At 48.5% G+C, this 19,070-nt stretch overlaps 1 protein-coding gene across 2 annotated transcripts in view; it reads right to left on the bottom strand.

Moving 5' to 3' along the window:
* Nucleotides 1–17,838, bottom strand: part of SCNN1B (sodium channel epithelial 1 subunit beta) — an 84,897-nt gene extending 67,059 nt beyond the window's left edge. Inside the window, exon 1 of one of the 2 annotated variants that reach the window (XM_023189323.1) lies at nt 17,677–17,838. Coding sequence is in view for 1 of the 2 variants with exons in the window: in XM_023189322.1 (XP_023045090.1) it covers nt 15,991–16,092 (102 nt within the window). In the remaining variant the exon portion in view is untranslated. Of the gene's footprint in view, nt 1–15,990; nt 16,114–17,676 lie in introns of those variants that run through there. The other variant, XM_023189322.1, reaches the window with a different exon arrangement.
* Between the last annotated feature and the right edge of the window lie 1,232 nt (nt 17,839–19,070).

Raw genomic sequence — 19,070 nt, 5'->3', positions numbered from 1 at the left:
GGGGATGATGGTGGTGATGATGATGGTGGTGGTGATGGTGAGGATGGTGATGGTGATGGTAATGAAGGGGATGGTGATGATGGTGACCATGATGATGGTGGTAATGGTGACCATGATGATGGTGATGGTAAGGATGTACCTACTTGATACAGTTGTTGTGTGCAGATTAAATGAGAGGTTCAGGCAAAACATTGCTCCCTATGCCTGTACTTTGTTTGTGTAAGAGACAGAGTCTCACTCTGTCACCAAGGCTGGAGTGCAGTGGCACAATCATGGCTTACTGCAGCCTTGAATTCCTGTGCTCAAGTGATCCTCCCACCTCAGCCTCCCAAGTAGCTGAGATTATAGGTGCCACCACATGTGGCTAATTTTTTAAAAAAAATTTTATACAGACAGAGTCTCACTATGTTGCCCAGGCAGGCTGGTCTCAAACTCCTGGGCTCGACCAGTCCTCCCACCTTGGCCTCCCAAAGTGCAGGGATTACAGGTGTGAGCCATTGCAGGAGGTTCCCATGCCTGTTCTATAGTAAGTGCTTATACATGCTGGGTCAACTGGGATCTCTGTATCCTTGACCTCCAGAATGGGTTCCATGGCATCGCAGTTTGTTAAATAAACACATTATTTACCAAACACCAGGTGAAAGGCATGAATCAGAGACTTTCAAGAAAGGGAAAGAATGGTGACTTTTTTATTTTATTTTATTTTTGAGACGGAGTTTCGCTGTTGTTGCCCAGGCTGGAGTTCAATGGCACGATCTAGGCTCACCACAACCTCCGCCTGCCGGGTTCAAGCGATTCTCCTGCCTCAGTCTCCTGAGTATCTGGGACTACAGGCACGCCTAGCTAATTTTATATTTTTAGTAGAGACGGGGTTTCTCCATGCTGGTCAGGCTGATCTCAAACTCCCGACCTCAGGTGATCCGCCTGCCTCAGCCTTCCAAAGTGCTGGGATTACAGGCTTGAGTCACCGTGCCCGGCCGGTGACATTTTTTTCTCTTAACCCCTTCTGTTTCCTGCTCTGTCTCCATCTCCTGCCAACCTCTGAAATCCAGCTTTGCCTTTCCAGGCTCTGGTCTGGGCCACGCGTTCCCCACTTTGTGCCAGGGTCGGCCTGGCATAGTAGCTGGCCTTGGATCCAAAACGTTATGGAGAGAGGCCCAGGGTCCATAACCCTGTCATCCCCTAGGAAGGCCATCTGGCTGGAGAAAGCCAGGCTTCCAGGGAAATTTGAAGGCTGGGAATGTGGTGCCCTGAAGGCACGGACTGAGTACCCTCTTTGTTGGGGGAGATTAGAATCTTCGCCGGCACAGTGACCCAAGGTGGTTCCTGGCATTGTGAAAAGCCGAAACCTTACACTTGACTGCGGGTGAACCAAAGGCTTCGAGAGCCATGTCACATAGAAAAAAATTCCCCACCTCCTCCACACTCACCCCTCAGATGATGCCAAGAAGCCGAGGAGAGGCAGGCTGGGGTGAACAGAATGGGATCTGCAGTCAAACTGCTTGGCTTTGAATCCCAGACACACCATTTGCTAGCTCTGTGTGACCTTGGGCAAGTTACTTAAGCTCTCTGAGCCTATTTTATTTTTTATGAAATGCAGACAATTACATTACCTGTTTCTCTGGATTGTTGTAAAGATACATTGAAATCCTGCAGTGAGAGAGCTCAGTTTCTCTGTGTGTAAAAGCGGGATAATAATTGTAGCTGGCCGGGCATGGCAGTTCATGCCTGTAATCCTTGCACCTTGGGAGGCCAAGGTGGGAAGATTGCTTGAGCCCAGGAGTTCGAGACCAGCCTGGGCAACATGGTCAAACCCTATCTCTACAAAAACAAACAAAATAAAAAAGTTAGCTGGCCGTAGTGTTGTGCACCTGCAGTCCCAGCTACTGGAGAGACTGAGGTGCGAGGATCGCTTCAGCCTGGGACATTGAGGCTGCAGTGAGCTGTGATTGAGCCACTGAACTCCAGCCTGGGTAACAGAGTGAGACCCTGTCTCAACAAACAAGAAAAATATAAAAACAATATTAATAATTAAAAAACTGTACCTGCCCCATATGGTTGCTGAAAGAATTCAATGAATGAATACACATGCCTGGCATGTAGTAATACTTAAAAAATGCTGCTGGTCGGGCGGGCTGGCTCCTGCCTGTAATCCCAGCACTTTGGGAGGCTACGGTGGGCAGATCACGAGGTCAAGAGATCAAGGCCATCCTGGCCAACATGGTGAAACCCCGTCTCTACTAAAAATACAAAAATTAGCTGGGCGTGGTGGTGCGCGCCTATAGTGCCAGCTACTTGGGAGGCTGAGGCAGGAGAATCACTTGAACCCAAGAGGCAGTGGTTGCAGTGAGCCGAGATCGTGCCACTGCACTTCAGCCTGGTGACAGAGCGAGATTCCATTTCAAAAACAAACAAAACCACCCACAAAAAAACGGTGCTTATTTTTATTATTATTACTGTAGGGGAGAGAGCCATTTGGGCCCCATCAGAGTTGATTTGGTAAACGATATCATGTGTTGAAAAAGAAACTGAGTCCAGTTCAGTCCTTGTACGTAAGGCAAACAAAACAACAGGGTTCCCAGACAAGGTGACCACACCTCCTCAAGTGAATGAGATCCTTTGTAGAGGGGTCTTCAGGGTAGGGTTTTTAGCCAGCTGGATCATAAGATCCAACAAGAATACAGCCCTGCCCATTTCAGGCGCAGCCACCATTGGTGGGGCCCTACTGGGAGTTCGAGATTAGGGGTGAAGATGGGGAGGGGACCAGAGAATGGGGGGGTCCATGGAGTTTCCTGGGGGATGAGAGATGTGGCTGGGTCACCACTGCATATTCAGTGTCTAGCCCAATGCTGGTATGTATCCATCCATCCATCCATCATTCATTCATTCATTCATTCATTCATTCATTCAATAAATGTTCACTGAGCATCTACTAGGAACTTGGACAATAGCAGTAAACAAAACACATAAAACCTTGCCTCTAAGTGTTTTGGTTCCTGTGAACTAGTGTTATAGCACTCAGGAAACACTCCCTAAATATGAATGAATGAGTGAATGAATGAATGAATGAGTTGCAAAGAAAACTGCTTTGTATTGGGAAAGAAAGCGTCTTCTCCCTTTCCACCCAAATGTAGGAAAATGTGCAGCCTCCTTCCCCTCCACCACCGCTGTCCTCCAGGTTCTGCTTTCTGTGAGGGTTGGGGAGGGGAATCTGCCCAGTGGGCTCACCGTCCTGTGGCCAGGATGGCACCACTCTCTATCACCTGGTGCCAAGGGATCGGGGGAGGTGAGGCCCAGCTAGGCTCCTGTTCCAACAGCCAATGACTTGTAACCAACCAGATTGTCATCCACTCGGACATCCACCCTCCCTCCACTCACCCAAGGCCCTGATTCTGAGATTTCAATTTTCCCTGAATTCTTCAGATAAAGCTGTTTCTGGCTTCTCAGCCCAGAGCTCTCCCATCATTGCCCTACCCTCGTCCCTTCTCCAAGCAGGGCAGGAGCAGCATAGCAGCCACTTGGAGGTTATCAGAGCAATAGCCAGGGTAGGTCCAGTGCCTGGGGGTCAGCATGCTGTGCACTTGGCTTGCTAATGCCTCACGATCCCCCTAAATTCACCCCACCAAGTTATCCCGTGGACAGGTGGGAGTCTACCTGTCCCACAGCTGAGTTCCAACTCCAGCCTGCTTGACTCCCAAACTCTTAACTGTTAAACAAACAGCCTGTCCAGGTACAGCTAAAGAGACTGGGAGACTTCAGCACCCAAATCTTGCCCTTAATGCTTTAAGGAGCCAGGCAAGGTGGCTCATGCCTATACTCCCAACACTTTGTGAGCTTGAGGTGGGAGGATTGCTTGAGCCCAGGAGTTCGAGACCGGCCTGGGCAACATAGCGAGACCCTGTCTCTATAAAAATGAAAGAAAAGAAAGAAAATGTTTTAAGGACAGAAATCGGCTCCCCAGACAGCCTGGGGTCAACCAGAACTCACCTGGGCCCTTCTTCTGGGGCAGGCAAAGCTCTGCCTCCAAGGTAGTGGGATAATGAAGGCCTTCCCCTCCCTACATCAGCCTCTGCTCCCCCACCACACCCCCAAATGCAACCAGGGAGGGAGGGTAGGTGTTGGGTGCTGGAGGCAGGGGTCTCTGCCCTGTGTAGGCCCATGGCCACTTCTTGGGGCTTTCTCTGTCTTCCTGAATCTCCCCCTCTTCCCTATCTCCGTTCCTCTCCGACGCTCCCCTCCTGGCCCCATTAATGAGTCAGGCATGTACCAGGCATGCTTCTAAACATTTCATATTCCTCCCCACCACCCTCCAATCTCTAAAACAATCCTTGAAAGCCTGTCTTCATTGAAGTCCACAGCCTCAGACCCCAAGCTTCCTCGTGGTCTCTCTCCCTAACCCAGTCCACCAAAGCCTCTCTCCAACTCCTTCTTGCTGCGTTGTGAACTTTATCCCTGAGATTGACAAAGATAATCGCTCCTGGGGTGGGGGTAAGGTGGGGGGTGGGGGTGTTTTCCAATCGGGATTCAAACCTTGAGCTCAGTTAGAGAATCAACAACCTCCACATGTGGACATAGGTGAGACACCCACTGAGGAATTTCAGGAATCAGCCGGCAGGTGAGACAAAGCTAGCTTTGGGAGGGTGCAACCCAGCCCCTGCGTAAGGTCTTCGAATGAGTCCAATCAGGAGTAGCTCTTGAGAGAGGCTACAGAAGACTTTCCAGATCTCAGTCTTCCTTCCAGACCTTGGCTCAGGAATGAGCTCCCTAGCATGTGGAGGGGAACAAGGTGGCCTGCATTGGTCCTGGGGGTCTGAAAGGAAAGAACCACATTTGCCAAGGGGCCACCAGTGGCCCCCAGACCTGCAGCCCCCAATCATCAAGATTTTCCCAGCCAGTGGGAGGCTGAGGCAGGTGGATCACTTGAGATCAGGAGTTTGAGACCAGCCTAGCCAACATAGTGAAACCCCGTCTCTACAAAAAATACATGAATTAACCAGGCGTTGTGGTGCACACCTGTAATCCCAGCTATTCGGGAGGCTGAGGCAGGGGAATTGCTTGAACCCAGGAGGCAGAGTTTGCAGTGAGCTGAGATCATGCCACTCCAGCCTGGCAATAGAGAGAGACTCTGTCTCAAAAAAAAAAAAAAAAAAAAAATCCCAATCAGGGAGGCACTGGGGAAGAGAGAGTTGGGGTTGAAACTCAGGTTCTGTTATTGCTGTGTGTCCCAGGGCAAGTTTCTCAACCTCTCTGAGCCTCAGTATCTTACAGCCTCACCCCATCAGTTGAGCATCTTTTCCCTGTTTTTGGCCTCCTGAAGCCACCTCTCATCAAATCTACCCCAGGAAACTCCTCCAAGTTCATTTCAGCTCCATGACTGTATTTTGGCTAGGACACTGTTTTCTTCATGTAAAAAATAAATCCCCATTTTGAAAACACAAATGCTAAGACTTTCAGGGTTGGCCAAGTGCAGTGGCTCATGCCTGTAATCCCAATACTTTTCGAGGCTGAGACAGGCAGATCAGTTGAGGACAGGAGGTTGAGACCAGCCTGGCCAATGTGGTGAAATCCCATCTCTACTAAAAATACAAAACTAGTCTGGTGCAGTGGTGGGCGCCTGTAATCCCAGCTACTGGGGAGGTTGAGGCATGAGAACTGCTTGAACCCAGGAGGCAAATGTTGCAGTGAGCTGAGATTGTGCCACTGCATTCCAGCATGGGCGATAGAGTGAGACTCTGTCTTGAAAAGAAAAAAAAAGCCTCAATTTAGGCCGGGCGAGGTGGCTCACGCCTGTAATCACGGCACTTTAGGAGGCCGAGGCAGGCGGAGGTCTGGAGTTCAAGACCAGCCTGGCCAGCATGGTGAAACCCAGTCTCTATTAAAAATACAAAAATGAGCTGGGCATGGTAGCACATGCCTGTAATCCCAGCTACTTGGGAAGCTGAGACCTGAGAATCACTTGAACTGGAGAGGTGGAGGTTGCATGAGCCAAGATTGTGCCACTGCACTCCAGCCTGGGCAACAGAGCGAGACTTTGTCTCAAACAAAACAAAAAACAAAAAGACTTTCAGGCTTATTTGAAGTTCATTTATTTAACACACTTATTTAGGCCTTACTGTTTGCTGGGCAGTGTTCTAAGCACTTGACACATTTAATCCTCATAACATTCCTTATGAAGTGAGAATCTTATCGTCTCCCATTTACAGATGAGAAAATTGAAGGACAGAGAAATTAAGTAACTTGCCTGAGGTCACCCAGCTAATAAGTGGCAGAGCCAGCAGTCCAGGTTAGTAGCCCCCAGGTAAAGAATCGCTGCATCTTTTATGTACTCCCATCAGCCAACAAGATTTTGTTCGAATCTACATTTTGCAGTTTACATTATGGAAACACAATTTCTTTTTACTTTTGCAAATGCAAAATGATATAAAAATCCAGACTTGATTTTTTTTTTTTTGGACACCAGGTTTTTAACTTCTGTTGCCCAGGCTGGAGTGTAGCAGTGTGATCTTGGCTCACTGCAACCTCTGCCCCTGGGGTTCAAGCGATCCTCCTGCCTGAGCCTCCCAAGTAGCTGGGACTACAAGCACATGCCACTCCACCTGGCTAATTTTTGTATTTTTTGTAGAAACTGGGTTTTGCCATGTTGCTCAGTCTGGTCTCGAACTCTTGGGTGCAAGAGACCCATCCGCTGCAGCCTCCTAAGTGCTGGGATTACAGGTGTGAGCCACTGCACCCAGCCCAGACCTGATGCTTTTACAAATTCCCTAGGTCCCTGCTCCACTCGAATCTGCTGCTTTTAGCATTTGGTCCAATTGCTGATTCCAGCCTCCCTACTCTCCTAATTCTGATCTCCTACAAGAGCCTCAGGTATGCAGAGAGAGCATTTTGTATGGATGAAGTAATTGAATCCCTGCAGGATTTTTGTGAGGCCAGCACTGTTAGGCAGCGCCATTTCACAGATGGGAAAACTGAGGCTGAAAGAGGTATAGCCGCTTGATCAAGTACACACAGCTGAGAAGTGATAGAACCAAAGACTAGGGCCCAAGCATTCTGATGTCAAAGCCCCTAGTTGGGTTTTTTTTTTATCCCCCAATTTTTTTTTATTGTGGCAAAATATATAACATAAAATTCATCATTTTAACCAACTGTAAGCATACACTTCAGTGGCATCAAGTACTGTGCAACCACTATCACTATCCATTTCCAGAACTTTTTTTTTTTTGAGATAGGGTCTCACTCTGTGGCCCAGGCTGGAGTGCAATGGTGCTATCATGGCACACTGCAGCCTCAACCTCCTGGGTTCAAGCGATCCTCCCACCTCAGTCTCCCAAGTGGCTGGAACTATAGGTGCACACCATCACACCCAGCTAATTTTTTTGTACTTTTTTGCAGAGATGAGGTTTCACCATATTGTCCAGGCTGATCTTGAACTCCTGGCTCAAGCGATCCGCCCACCTTGGCCTCCCAGAGTGCTGGGATTACAGGTGTGCATTTCCAGAACTTTTTAATCATCCCAAACAGAATGAGACTCTGTACCCATTAAGCGATAACCCCCCATCCCCCAGCCCTCGTAATCTCTATTCTATTTTCTGTCTCTACGAATTTTCCTATTCTAGTTACTTCATATAAGTAGAATCATATATTTGTCTTTTTGTGATGAAAGCCTCTACTTTTTAAAAAAGGTAATATTTTTAAATTTGAAAGCATAATGTATAATTTGGGTGGTGTCAAAAGGAATTCAGCTTATTTCTTTTGCCTTTTTTTTTTTTAAAGACATAGTCTCACTATGTTGCCCAGGCTGTTCTCAAATTCCTGGCCTCAAGCAATCCCCCCTCTTTGGCCTTCCAAAGTTTGTTGGACTTACAGGCATCAGCCACCGTACTCAGCCACCTTGTTCCAACATTATGCTTATTTTATTTTTATTTACTTATTTATTTTTATTTTTTTGAGATGGAGTTTTGCTCTTGTTGCCCACGCTGGAGTGCTGGTGTGATCTCAGCTCACTGCAACCTCTACTTCCTGGGTTCAAGCAATTCTCCTGCCTCAGCCTCCCAAGTAGCTGGGATTGCAGGCCCCTACCACCTGCCCGGCTAATTTTTGTATTTTTAGTAGAGATGGGTTTTCACCATGTTGGTCAGGGTGGTCTCGAACTCCTGACCTCAGGCGATCCACCCACCTCGACCTCCCAGAACCACTGCACCTGGCCATTATGCTTGTTTTAAATAAGAAGGCGTGTGGCTATAATTTATAACTATAATATAATAAATGTATGGGGCAAAAAAAAAAAAAAAAAAAAAAACGAAAAAACAAAAAAACTTGAAGAATGCCAAATTGTATGTAATGAAAGGTTAGTCTCCTTTTCACCTAGGACCCGCAGTTTCACCTCTGAAAAAGGAAACACTATTACTAGCTTCCAGCGTGTACTCTAGATTTTAATGTGCATGTATGTATACACATTCTCTTTGAGCAATACATCTGGAAGATTGTTTCACATCACTTTTTTTTTTCTTTTTTGAGACGGTGTTTCATCTGTCGCCCAGGCTGGAGTGCAGTGGCACGATCTCAGCTCACTGCAACCTCCGCCTCCCTGGTTCAAGCAATTCTCCTACCTCACTCTCCCAAGTAGCTGGGATTACAGGCACCCACAACCACGCCTGGCTAATTTTTGTATTTTTAGCAGAGACGGGGGTCTCACTATGTTGATCAGGCTAGTCTCGAACTGCTGACCTCAGGTGATCCACCCGTCTGGGCCTCCCAAAGTGCTGGGATTACAGGCATGAGCCATCCGGCCCGGCCTCACGTGCCTTTATAGAGAGCTACTGTTTTCTTTTTAATGGCTGCCTCCCAGTCTTTTATGTGGCTGTCCCAACACTTACAGAACTTAGTTCCTTTCTGATGGACATTTTAAATAGTTCCAATCACTTGTTCTCACAGTGCTGAATATCCTTGTTCTAACACGTTGTGTCCAATGCAGAGATAGCCACGGGATCAATTCCTGCAGGTGAAATGTCAGATTCATAGCGTATATGCATCTTCAGTGTTGACATGTTTGCCTAACTACCCTCAGAGTTAGGCCAAGAGCTTGCACCAATTTGCACCCTGACCACCAGCCTAGGCAGTTCACTCCCTGGGCTCCCTCATCTGAGGCTGGGCCATGGTGTGACTTAGGCCAGGAACTTGCCCCAATTTGTACCCTCACCAACTGAATTTGAGATTCCTGGTTTTCCTGCATCTTCATCAACACTGAGTGTTACTCGACAACCTGACAGGTTGAAAACAATCATTGTGGTTTTCTTTTCTTAGAGTGCAGTTGAGAACTTTTTCATTTGTGTGAATTCAATATATACTTCTTTTCCTGTGATCAACCAAATTATAGCCTTTGCTCTTTAACTTTTTGGGTGGGGTATTTAGTCTTTGATTTGCAAGAACACATTTCTTTTTCTCCTGAGACAGGGTCTCACTGTGTTGCCCAGGTTGGAGTGCAGTGGTGCAATCATAGCTTGCTGCAGCCTCCAACTCCCAGGCACAAGCCATCTTCCTGCCTCAGCCTCCCAAATAGCTGAGACTACAAGCATGTGCCATTATGCCTGGCTAATCATTCTTTTTTATAGAGATGGGATCTCACTATATTGCCCAGGCTGGTCTCAAACTTATGGCCTCGAGCAAGCAATCCTCCCACCTTGGTCTTCCAAAGTGCTGGGATTACAGCCATGAGTCACTGTGCTCAGCCTGCAAGAACCCTATCCATAAAATAATTCTTGGTCATAACAGTGGCAAGTATTTTAACTAGCTTGGAATGCCTGAGTTTATGTGGGTTTTTTTTTTGTTTTTGTTTTTGTTTTTTTTTTGGTCATGCAGAGCATATTAACTTTTATGTAGTCAGACCCAGCAATCTTGAAGGCAAAGCCTTAAAAATAAAATTATTGTTTTTATTTTTAAAATACAGACAGGGTCTCACTATGTTGCCCAGGCTGGTCTCAAGCTCCTGGCCTCAAGCAGTCCTCTTAGCTCAGCCTCCCTGAGTGCTGGGATTATGGGTGTGAGCCACCACGCCTTGTCCTTCTGATTCTTAATCAGTGCTTCACAGAGGATGTGTGGAGGGGCCTGCTTCTTGATTTGAGATCATCTGCAGGGTATGACTGTCCCCAACCTGAGCTTGACCTGGGGCCTCCTTAATAGTCCTCTTGTAGAGTTGAGATCATTTCCTACTGCCTAGGACTTGTGCCTTGAATCATGTTTTCATGGGGGCCAAGAGAGAAGGCCCACAGGCACAGAGGAGCCTCTAAAAACAGGCTCTTTATAAGGTGGTTGTGATGGTTAACACTGAGTGTCAACTTGATTGGATTGAAGGATGCAAAGTATTGATCCTGGGTGTGTCTGTGAGGGTGCTGCCAAAGGAGATTAACATTTAACATTTGAGTCAGTGGGCTGGGAAAGGCAGACCCACTCTTAATCTGAGTGGGCACCATCTAATCAGCTGCCAGAGCAGCTAGAATATAAAGCAGGGAGAAAAATGTGAAAAGGCTAGACTGGCCTAGCCTCCCAGCCTACGTTTTCCTCCCATGCTGTACCCTTCCTGGTCTCAAACATCGGACTCCAAGTTCTTCTGTTTTGGGACTCAGACTGGCTTCCTTGCTCCTCAGCTTGCAGACAGCCTATTGTGGGACCTCGTGATCATGTGAGTTAATACTTAATAAACTCCCCTTTATCTATCTATCTATCTATCTATCTATCTATCTATCTATCTATCTATCTATCTATCTATCCATCCATCCTATGAGTTCTATCCCTCTAGAGAGCCCTAACTAATACAGTTGCAGTGGTGTGGGGGCAGGTCTTCAGCTGTCAGGGGCAGTCCTCACTAGGAAGCAGCTCCTCTAAAAGCCAAGTTTGCTCCAGGCCCTCAAGGAGGGGCAGACTGGAAGCTGTAAGTCTAGGATGTTGAGCAAATTTGGAAGAATAATAGTTCTAGGAACTCCACCAGCTCCCTTAGCAATTTTTCTATCTGTAAAAAAAATGGTTTCTTCCAAGCTCCAGGGCCGAGAGGGACATGCTTTTATCTTATGACATACCCCCCAGATTATGTCTTTACTGAGGATAGAACTCTGGACCATCCACACTCCCTTCTATTTTGAGGCAGATACAGGTGGCTGGAGATCTCATTTGAAGTTTTACTCTAGGCCAGTGGTTCTCAAACTTGAATGTCCATCAGAATCACTGAGAGAGCTTATTAAAGTACAGATTGTGGCCAGGCGTGGTGGTTCATGCCTGTAATCCCGGCACTTTGGGAGGCCGAGGCAGGTGAATCACTTGAGGTTGGGAGTTGAAGTCCAGCCGGGCCAACATAGTGAAACCCCATCTCTACAAAAAAATACAAGAATTAGCTGGGTGTCAGGGCAGGCGCCTGCAGTCCCAGCTACTTGGGAGGCTGAGGCAGGAGAATCGCTTGAACCCGGGAGGTAGAGGTTGCAGTGAGCCAAGTTCATGCCACTGTACTCCAACCTGGGTGACAGAGTCAGATTCTCTCTCAAAATCAATAAACAAATAAGATAAAATAAAATAAAATACAGATTGCCAGGCTCATTTTGAGAGTCTCTGATGTGGGAAGTCTGGGATGGGTGTGAGAATCTGCATTTCTGTTTTTTAGAGACAGGGCCTTATTCTGTCACCTAGGCTGGAGAACAATGGCATGATCATGCCTCACTGCAGCCTCAAACTCCTGAGCTCATGCAACCCTTCTGCCTCAGCCTCCAGAGTAGCTAGGGCTACAGGTGTGCACCACCATGCCTGGCTACTTTTTAGTTTTATGCAGAGATGGAGTCTTGCTACGTTGTTCAGTCTGGTCTTGAACTCCTGGCCTCAATTGGTCCTCTCACCTCAGCCTCTCTGAGTGCTGGGATTCCAGGTGGGAGCCACTGCACCTGGCTTGTACTCTGCATGTCTTTCTTTTTACTTTTTTAGAGACAGAGTCTTGCTCTGTCACCCAGGCTGGAGTCTAGCCCGGTAATCATAGCTCACTGCAGCTTCAAACTCCCGGGCTCAAGCAACCCTTCCATTTCAGCCTTGTGAGTAGCTGGGACCACAGGCATGCGCCACCACACCTGATTGAGAATTTGCCATTTCTTTCTATCTTTTCAATGAATTCATTATGTTTTGAGCAAAGGTCTCGCTCTCTGTTGCCCAGGCTGGGATGCAATCAGGTGATCCTAGCTCATTGCAGCCTCGACCTCCTGGTCTCAAGCAATCCTCTCACCTCAGCCTCCCAAATAGCTGGGACTACCGGCATGTGCCACTACACCCAGCTAAGTTTTGAATTTTTTGTAGAGTCTTGCTATGTTGCTTAGGCTGGTCTCAAACTCCTGGGTTCAAGTGGTCCTCTTGCCTCAGCGTTGCAAGCAGTTGGGATTACAGGCGATAGCCACTGCGCCTAGCATTTCCAGTAAGCTCAGGTGATGGTTATGCTGCTGGTGAGGGGACTACACTTTGAGACCCACTGGCCTAAGTCATTCACTCCCTGGGTTCCCCCATCTGAGGCTGGTCCACCATGTGAGGCCAAGGGGTTTAAAGGAGCACATGCGGCCGGGCGTGGCGGCTCACGCCTGTAATCCCAGCACTTTGGGAGGCCGAGGTGGGTAGATCACCTGAAGTCAGGAGTTTGAGACCAGCCTGGCCAACATGGTGAAACCTCGTCTTTGCTAAAAATACAAAAATTAGCTGGGCATGGTGGCGGGCTCCTGTAATCCTGCTACTTGGGAGGCTGAGGCAGGAGCATTGCTTGAAACCGGGAAGTGGAGGTTGCAATGAGCCGAGATCACACCATTGCACCCCAGCCTGGGTGACAAGAATGAAATTCTGTCTCCCCCTGCCCCCCAAAAAAGGAACACAGGCTTCATTCCAGTCAAAATAATGGTAGCAGTTGCTGTGTGCTAGGGACTATGCATTCATTCTGTCATTGAACCCTCCCAGCACACCCGTGGAGTGGGTTTTATTAGTACTAGTTCCACTTTACAGTGAGAAAACTGAGGCTCAGCAAGGGCTCACGGGCTTTGAATCAGACAGATTTGGTGTCCAACTCCAGCTCTACCACTGACCCACTGCAAGATTTTGGGCAAGTGGTTTACTCTTATTGAGCCTCAGTCTAACTCATCTGTAGAATGGAGATCACAAAACGCGACTCCCAGGGCATTATGACTACAGGGGTGATGACTCCAAGAGCACCTGCACACAGTAGTTACTCAAGAAATGCTCATCCCTATTCCTGCCTCAGGCCCCATCACGGCCTCAAGTTCCTTTTCTCACTTTTCAGATACATCTTCCTATCTTTCCTCCTACTCACCCTGCTACAAAGTGACAATAGACTACATCACTTCTTAAACATACTTCCTCTGGTCATGCCTCTAGGCTTTTGTAAAGGCTGTTTCCTCTGTGTGGAATGCTTTTCTCACTCCACTGCTCCAGAAGAACTCCTATTCATCCTTTAAAACCCACCTTAAAAAGCCCTTCTCTTTGAACCTTTCCTTGCAATGTTCCTTTCTTGTCCTTGGCCAGAAAAGGTATTGCAGCATCTTATTTGAAGAAGGGACTCAAAGTATTACTTTCTTTCCTTCCTCCCTTACTATGTTCCTACCACATTTTATAAGGAATATAATTGGAGTATAAATCCACTGTTATGGGGGCCAGGCAGGTAGGCACCATTATCAGCATCAGCATCAGCAATGGTTGGACAGTGCTTACTTGAGTCAGGCACTGTGCTAAGGGGTTCATGTGTGTTGACTCATTTAATGCCCAGCATAACCGTTTGAAGCAAATGCTATTTATTATGCCTGTTTTACACGTATGGAAATGGAGTCGCAAAAAATGCCAAACAATTTGCCTGAAACATGGGTTTCTTTCTTTCTTTTCTTTTTCTTTCTTTTTTTTTTTTTTTTGACAGAGTTTCACTCTTTTCTCCCAGGCTGGAGTGCAATGGTGCAGTCTTGGCTCACTGCAATCTCTGCCTCCTGGGTTCAAGTGATTCTCCCACCTCAGCTTCCCAAGTAGCTGGGATTACAGGCACCCACCACCACGCCCAGCTAATTTCTGTATTTTTAGTAGAGACAGGGTTTCACCATGTTGGCCAAGCTGGTCTCGAACTCCTGAACTCAGGTGATCCACCTGCCTCAGCCTCCCAAAGTGTTGGGATTACAGGTGTGAGCCACTGCACCTGGCCTGAAACTTGTAATTAATCCACTGCATAGCTGGGAGATAGAGACTGGCTGTGAAGTCTGTGGTGTTATCTTTTATATTAGCTGCCCTTTATGAACGAGGGGTGAGCCAGGTAGGGACTGTCATGCGCTGCAGGGTGCCTGCTCCATGTAAGGGGGCAGCTGAATGGCCGGCCTGGAGTTGCCAGCTTTTCTTTTCTTTCTTTCTTTTCCTTTTCTGAGGCAGGGTCTCACTCTGTTGCCCAAGCTGGAGCATAATTATGTGATCACAGATCACTATAGTCTCAACCTCCTGGGCTCAGGAGAGCTTTTCACCTCAGCTTCCCCCGTAGCTGGGACTGTAGGTACATGCCGCCATACCCAGCCTATATATATATATACAGCATATGTATATAGATAGATATAGATATAGATATAGATACAGCTACAGATATAGTTATAGTAGAGACAGGTTTTTGCCATGTTGCCGAAGCTGGTCTTGATCTCCTAAGCTTAAGCAACCCGCCCTCCTTGGTCTCCCAAAGTGCTGAGATTACAGGTGTGAGCCACCATACCTGGCCGTTGCTAGCTTTACTGATATCTCAAGAGGATCCAGAAATATGGAGTCTTACATGAACTGATTTTTTAAATCTTGGGAATAATCTAAAAATTTGAAAGTCCACAGGCCTTCTTTGTGACTTTTGCTGTCTCCTATATTCCAAAGGGGAGCACCTCAGCTCACTTTGTTTCTGTCTTAACTCAGGACCAGGTACACCTTAGACCCTTTGTAAGTAACATGACGCTTCTGGACTCCACAGTGAGCTGGGCTTGGCTCTCAACAAGCAGAAATCTCTTCTTTGGTTCAGGACTCAGTGCTCAGGACCCTCAGGTCTGCACTTGGGGTGTGGATGAAGTCATAAACAGAGGCTGTAGGCATCACCCCTGCCCCAGGGCCATTGCCAGGTGTCCCCTGTTCAGGAAAGACTTCCTGCTCACTGATGCTGATGAGTCGCTACGTTTTGTTTACATCACCCCACTAATCCACCTAACAGTTTGGGGAGGGTGCCATTATCATCATGCCCATTTTACAGATGTGAAAACTATGGCTCAGGGAGGGGAAGGGAATTGCCTGAAGTAGGAAGTGGTGAAGCTGGGATTATAACGTAGTGTCTCTGATTCTAGCTTTACATCAACCCAGATCATGGGTTCCACCAAAGTTTTAAGGGTCCCGTCATGCAGTCTACAAAAAACACACTCTCTTCATGCCACAGTCTGGACCTACAAAGTTTGTGGTACACAAATGGGACCCTGGACAGTCCAATCTGCCAGTCTGTGGTTCTCAACTCCTTTTGTCTGCTATTGGAGGGTGAGTTTGGCTTTGGGGGGCATCTATAGAGAAACCCTGGAGGTAGCCCTGATGGAACCTCTGCCCACTAGGGCATGACCAGGCGGAGCTAGTGGCCTGACTGAGTCCCAGCCTTTGGGACCAGCAGAGACTGTAGCTAGAGAGTTTGCCCTTGGCCATAGACAGAATAGAGGTGTGTGCACACACCTGTGTATGTGTATGCAGGCATGTACACATGCTTGTGTGTATGTCTCACGTATGTGTGCATGTGTGTGAACATGCATATGTACACATATATGTGCGTGTGTGTGTGTGTGCACGTATGGGTCTGTATGTGAGCAGTGGAAAAGACAGGACCTCTTCCCCTAAATTCAGATCCTGTGAAGTTAGTTTAGGATAAAGAACAGGACATTGAACTTAACCCCAACATAACAATTCATAGAAGACACTAAAATAAAAACCAACCTGAACATTTTTGCCACTTAAATTCCCATCGGTAGGCATTATCCATGGTGGGAATCCATGCAGCAATTTAAATAAATAAGCTGGGTTTATATGTAGCAGCATGGATAACTGGAGATGAGAGGGCTTAAGTTGCAGAATGACGTAGGTAAGTTATACCATTTCTACTTCTAGTTCTATTTTTTTGAAACAGAGTCTTGTTCTTTCACTCAGGCTAGAGTGCAATGGTGCCATCTCAGCGCACCGCAACCTCCACCTCCCAGGTTCAAGCGATTCTCCTGCCTCAGCCTCCTGAGTAACTGGGATTACAGGCACATGCTGCCATGCCCGGCTTCTTTTTTTTTTTTTTATTTTTTTTATTTTTTAGAGATGGGGTTTCACCATGTAGGCCAGGCTGGTCTCAAACTCCTGACCTCAAGTGATCCACCTGCCTGAGCCTCCCAAGGGTTGTACCAATTCTATTAAACATCCGCCTTCAACATTACTAAGTATTTTACATATTTTCTATGGCTCTGTATATATGACTGTGTAGGTGGAGGAAAACGTCTAGAAGGAAACACCCCAAATTATGAAGGTGGTTACCTTTGGGGAGCTGGGAGGGCAGGGGTGGAAGATTACAGAGGAGGAAGAATGGATCCCTGTGTTCTGCCTGGAATTACATAGTTCAATGGGTAGGCAGGTTGGGTCACTCATGGATGCTGGGATCTGAGACAGGGATGCTCAGGTCTCTGGGAGCTTTCAGACCCATCCACTGGGCTTTGTGAGAGCTGGGCTGCCAGGGACCAAAGCCAGTCTTGGTTGTTCTGCCCCCACTCCCTGGTGGAGGTGAATGGGAAGATGTGCCTTTTGTGGACTGGAGCTCTCTGCTGCTTCCTCCCTAAACTCTGTGCCTCAGTTTCCTCCTCCATGCTAGAGTGAGAATGTCCCTGTACTATATCCCAGACCCTCTCTCTCCCTCCACAGCACACCTAAGCCATATGGCATTCTCCAGACATCAACTTAGCGCTGCAGAGTCCTCAGCGCCAACAATTGCAGGGCGTTCGGATCTGTCCTCCTCCACAGCATCACCCCAAATGGGACACTTAGAGAAGAAACCCACGTTCCCGGTCGCAACTGACAGCCCACAAGGTAGACTCCAGGGTCAGACTGCCTGGGTTCAAATCTGAGCTCAGCAAATTGTTCCTGGGACCTAGGGAAGCTTCTCCACCCTCTGACCCTCAGTTTGCACCTCTGCAAAATGGGGACAGCAAGAGTACCAACCCGCAGGGATGCCCTGTGGGCGAAGTTAGGTCGTTTGAGCGAGGCGCTCTGCTGCGCTGCGCCCAGCACGTAGAAAGCGCTCTCGAGTTTCATTGCTGTCACTTCTTGAACAACCTCTCGCTCCGCCCACTCCGTGCCAGGACTTTGCCGCCCTCTCTGAGGTCCCAGACACACCGGGGACCCTTGCCTGGTCCCGCCTTTCGCACCCTGGGGGTTTTTCCCAGCCTCCAGCTCTCCCCTCCGCCCTCAATCGGTTCAGTCCCCAGGCCGAGTCCCCGGCGCCGCAGACAGGCACCCAAGCGCCCTCCCGTGGGAAACTGAGGCCGGGACAGGAGCGCACTTGCCGGGGTTGGGCGGGAGAAGGTGCGGCGCGCAGGACTCTGGGCAGCGCGCGGGAGACCGGGTGCGAACCAGGGGTCGCCGTCATACCTGCTCGGGCGACAGAGCGGGGACACGGAGGACGCGTGCTGTCGGCGGTGGCGGAGGCGGCGGTGCGCGCTAAGCTGGCGGCGGCGGCCGAGCGGTGGTGACACTGGGACACCCGGCAAGCGCGGCGAGACCGAAGGGGAGGGAGCAGGCTCAGGGGCGGGGAAGCACCGGGAGCGCCCGCGGGTGGAGCATACCGGGCGCTACCGGCCTGGCCACACGCAAGGTCCTGGCTACCCCGCCACCTCCCTTGGCTCCCAATAAGCTCCAGCCCCCAGACGCAACGTTCAGGCGCCTGCACACGGCCCCAGCACGCACACGCTCCGCATTCTCCCTCCGCACCTTGGGACACCAGCGATACCCACATGCTCCACGAATATGTCCACAGACCCCTCATCCGAGTGTCCCCCACGTCCCCTCAGTACATATCACATGCCACGTATATGAACACTCCATCCCACCCCACGCGTGTACCTGTCCCGTTCACCTCGGCGAAGCATCCCGCTCACCTGTACAGTCGCGCCCCCATCACGTCCACACCCCCGCAGACACAGTGTCCTTTGGGCAAGTTGGTGATTTTAGGGGGACCCGTGCAGTCACTTTTTCCAGGAACGTTCTTCCCTCTGCCTCTTTCACCTCCACCAAGGTGGAGACCTTCCAGATCTCAGTCATCCCGGAGAGGTCCGATCTTTGCGTTAGAAATTCAAACAGCCCACTCAGAGGTTGGGACCTCTGGCCCCCTCTGGAGCGCCCACTACACCTGTGCTCTAGCGTCAGGGCACTGGCGGGCCTTGCGCATTTCCTCGAATCTTCTCTTCCATTTCTTTTCTCTCCTCATCAAGTCAAGGTTTCAGGACTATCATTTCAGCCACTTTTTTGCCAATATCCTTAACACTTCGTTTCCTGTATATTTCTCCATAGATTGCCCTAATGCAGTCATTCTCAAAATTTTTGTCTTAAGTATCTTTTGTATTTATTTATTTTTTTTGACAGAGTCTCACTCTGTTGCCCAGGCTGGAGTGCAGTGGTGTGATCTCAGCTCATCGCAACCTCTGCCTCTGGGAACCAAGCGATTCTCCTGTCTCAGCCACCCTAGTAGCTGAGATTACAGGCACTCACCACCATGCCCGGCTAATTTGTATTTTTTGTAGAGATGGGGTTTCTTCATGTTGGTCAGGCTGGTCTGGAACTCCTGCACTCAAGAGATCCACCCGCCTAGGACTCTCAAAGTGTTGGGATTACAGGCGTGAGCCACCGTGCCTAGCCAGGAATCTTCTGTACTTTTAAAAATTATAGAATACCCAAGACTTTTTGTTGATATGGGACACACATGCACACATACACATAAACATGTGTGTGTTTTTAACACATATATGTTATTTTGTTTATATAATGAT

This window comes from Piliocolobus tephrosceles, chromosome 17 (assembly GCF_002776525.5).
Source record: "Piliocolobus tephrosceles isolate RC106 chromosome 17, ASM277652v3, whole genome shotgun sequence".
NCBI lineage: Eukaryota > Metazoa > Chordata > Mammalia > Primates > Cercopithecidae > Piliocolobus > Piliocolobus tephrosceles.
The sequence above is the reverse complement of the archived record's forward strand: the minus strand, read 5'-3'. Positions and strand labels throughout refer to the sequence as shown.